General features: G+C 31.8%; 1 protein-coding gene across 1 annotated transcript in view; it reads right to left on the reverse strand.

The window, feature by feature from the left end:
* Positions 1 to 3020, reverse strand: part of LOC108573023 (soluble guanylate cyclase 88E) — a 70511-nt gene that overhangs the window by 17908 nt on the left and 49583 nt on the right. Inside the window, exon 6 of the mRNA XM_017935416.1 lies at positions 1563 to 1689. Coding sequence (XP_017790905.1) covers positions 1563 to 1689 — 127 coding nt within the window. The remainder of the gene's footprint in view (positions 1 to 1562; positions 1690 to 3020) is intronic.

The following is a 3020-nucleotide window of genomic DNA, read 5'->3' on the forward strand; positions in this document are numbered from 1 at the left end:
AGGCAAAAATACGAAGTACGAGTAAATTGGAATTTTTGGACATAATAATTATTATACTCGTGATTCTCTTCCTTTCTATGCTGAGTAGAGTTTTTAGTTTTAAACATGCATGATCGCAGATATTGTCAATTTGTATATTGTTTTAAGTAATATATATATATATAAACACATGTTTGTCTAGTTCTTCCACAAATAACGCAATTTTAATTGAAAGTACACGAACTGATTTAGAATAATAGATCAATCAAGTAGGAAGTTGTAAGAGGTCACAAAAAAATACATATTTTCTCTAATAAATATTAATATCCAATCTCATTTTATTTTTAAGTAATAGGACTTTCAAACCGTTTTTAACGTGCAATCCGCCATTCACCGGCCACTCGGCAAGCAAGCCAGTCAACGTTTCGTGAAATATTAATGAAGTTTCAAGTAATGAATTGCGTATCACTTAACATGTAGAAATAATACCATTTCCATCCTCCATTTAAATTTTAGCAACAATTGATAATTTTAGTCACAGCATTCTCATAAATATGGTATAGAATTGTCTACATTTTTAAAGCTTCGTTACTTACACTCTTCGGCTGTTACGATCTCTGTATGTAACGAGCTATAATACTATACTTGCTCGTCCTAAAACAGCCTTACATACTAGGAGCGAGCATAATTATCCAACACATAATGCTCACATTTTCAGATTGTAGTTATTCAATAGAAATTTTACAAATGATTTTAATCAATTATATAGGGTGAATTACGTAAATTGTTACAAGTGAATATTTCCTAACTGAAGTGAGATATTGAAAAACTGTTTGTTGGGACATCTATGGTAACGGGAGACACACTTTTTATGGTATGTAAAATATTTTTAGATTGGGTAAATTTTGAGTTTCCAAGGTCACCTTCATTTCTTTAAATGGAATGCTACATTTTTGACCTCGTGACCATTTAATATGCGAAGACGAATACAATGATATGTTACAATGTGACATTCAAACGATCTTGACTGACGCGACTTTTTTATTAATCGGTTAACTAATAGTATCTATTGCTGTTGCTACTTACCAAGTATTCAACACTGTCAAAATGTTATAATAGATGTTCAAAATGTTTTCCATCTACTTTTAAACATTTACATATTCTCGCTTGAAGAGAATAAAAAAGACGTTATGAAAGGTAGAATCGACAAATTTGTACAGAAATTACACCTTAAATGTTGACTTCAGTACGACAATCTTTTGCTTACGTAGACCAATTCGTTGTTAATGAGTACACAATTTGTTAAATTAAAATTTTTTTCTAAACAGAATATTTCCTGAGATATTGAATCTAACAGACTTCTTAATCCCAAATTTGAATGTTATTTTAACCCCTTCAAAATTAACTTTGACATCTAAGGAAGAGTGTATGTTATATATTTTTACGGAAACCACGTTATAGTAAATATGTAAATTTATGCTTCGGGATTCTTCTTTGTGAGTTTCTAATTAAGCAGAAGTTAATACATCTTGTTAATAAACAGTTACGACAGAATCGTGTAATACAGGATTGTATTGTTGTACCTGCTAAAATCATGCATGGATAAATCATTTATGTAGAGACCTGTTGCGATCAAGGCATTCAAATCTGGCATTACAGGAGTACCAAGATACATCATCATCCTCCAGTTATCCATGTATATCATTTGACCTAAGGGACATGATTAATACTTTGTACCAAGATTACCAAGTTATGTTACATTTTATAAGGAAAACACGTGTTCAGACCACTAACTTGATTTTGATTACTTAAATTATACTTCAATTCGAATTTAGAATACTTTAAATACTAACCTGATATACTGTTTCTAAGTTAGTGATTTTGAAACTTTCCTCAATAAAAAGTTCACAAATTTAACTGAACAAAAAATTATATTAAACGCTTTACTTCAAATATGGAATCATAACTACATACATATATGTTAGATACTACAGTTCGTATCTCTTGTAATCATCACTATATTCCCATCCACTCATCCACTATATTAAGTAACTTTTCCGGTTTATTGCGTCACGATCGACAACTTCAAATAAATTATTATTTAAGATTGTTTTTCATTTACAAGTACATTTCATATAACGTTTATAATGTAGTCTATGTTTATTTCTCTTGCTAAAATGTAAACCAATTATAATAGTTTCCTTTTATTGTGGTTTTACATCACATCGACTACTTGATTATTCGTTGCGAAGATTGATCCACAGGGGGTGTCCCATTTTAATATACAGTATGTCCGTTTTAAGTGCCTATACGTAATTATTTCTATAAGTATCAGAAATACGAGAAAATGTTTCAAATGAAAGTTGTATGATCGAGGGGGGCATATAATCATGATAATTATTATTTAACCTTGAGATAACCTTGGACAGTCCTGTGAAGGTCACATTTAAATTTTTAAATGGAACACTACATTTTTTATTGCATATTCTTATAGCTAATACTGAGACGTATTCAAGACACTACCCACACATGTATTTTTCGTAAGCCGTTGTTGAGTTATTAACTATCAAAGTTTACGTGCAGTCAGCATTAGCGTTACTCAATGTACACAACCAATGAATTAGAAGAAAGAAGAAATATGTGATTCCAGCAAGATGGTGCACCTCCACATTACATGTCAGCAGTAAAAAAATGGTTGAATGAAAATTTTCAAAATAAGTGGATTGAACAGTGTCAATATCATGGCAACCAAGATTTTTCGTCATGCGATTTCTTTCTGCGGGGGTATCTAAACAAATAATTTATCACATTCCAGTTGAAAGTGTAATGCATGTACAGTAAATTCTCCACAAGTGTCAGTCCGCAAGGAAGCTAAACCTGACACTTGTAGAGTGTTTATCACATTCCAGTTGAAAGTGTAATGCATGTACAGTAAATTCTCCACAAGTGTCAGAACGCAAGGAAGCTAAACCTGACACTTGTAGAGTCAGGGACTACGTTTTCGAGCCTCGCGCCCGCCTTTGTAGTTTGCCGAACGTAGA

Source organism: Habropoda laboriosa, unplaced genomic scaffold, assembly GCF_001263275.1.
Source record: "Habropoda laboriosa isolate 0110345459 unplaced genomic scaffold, ASM126327v1 scaffold16, whole genome shotgun sequence".
NCBI lineage: Eukaryota > Metazoa > Arthropoda > Insecta > Hymenoptera > Apidae > Habropoda > Habropoda laboriosa.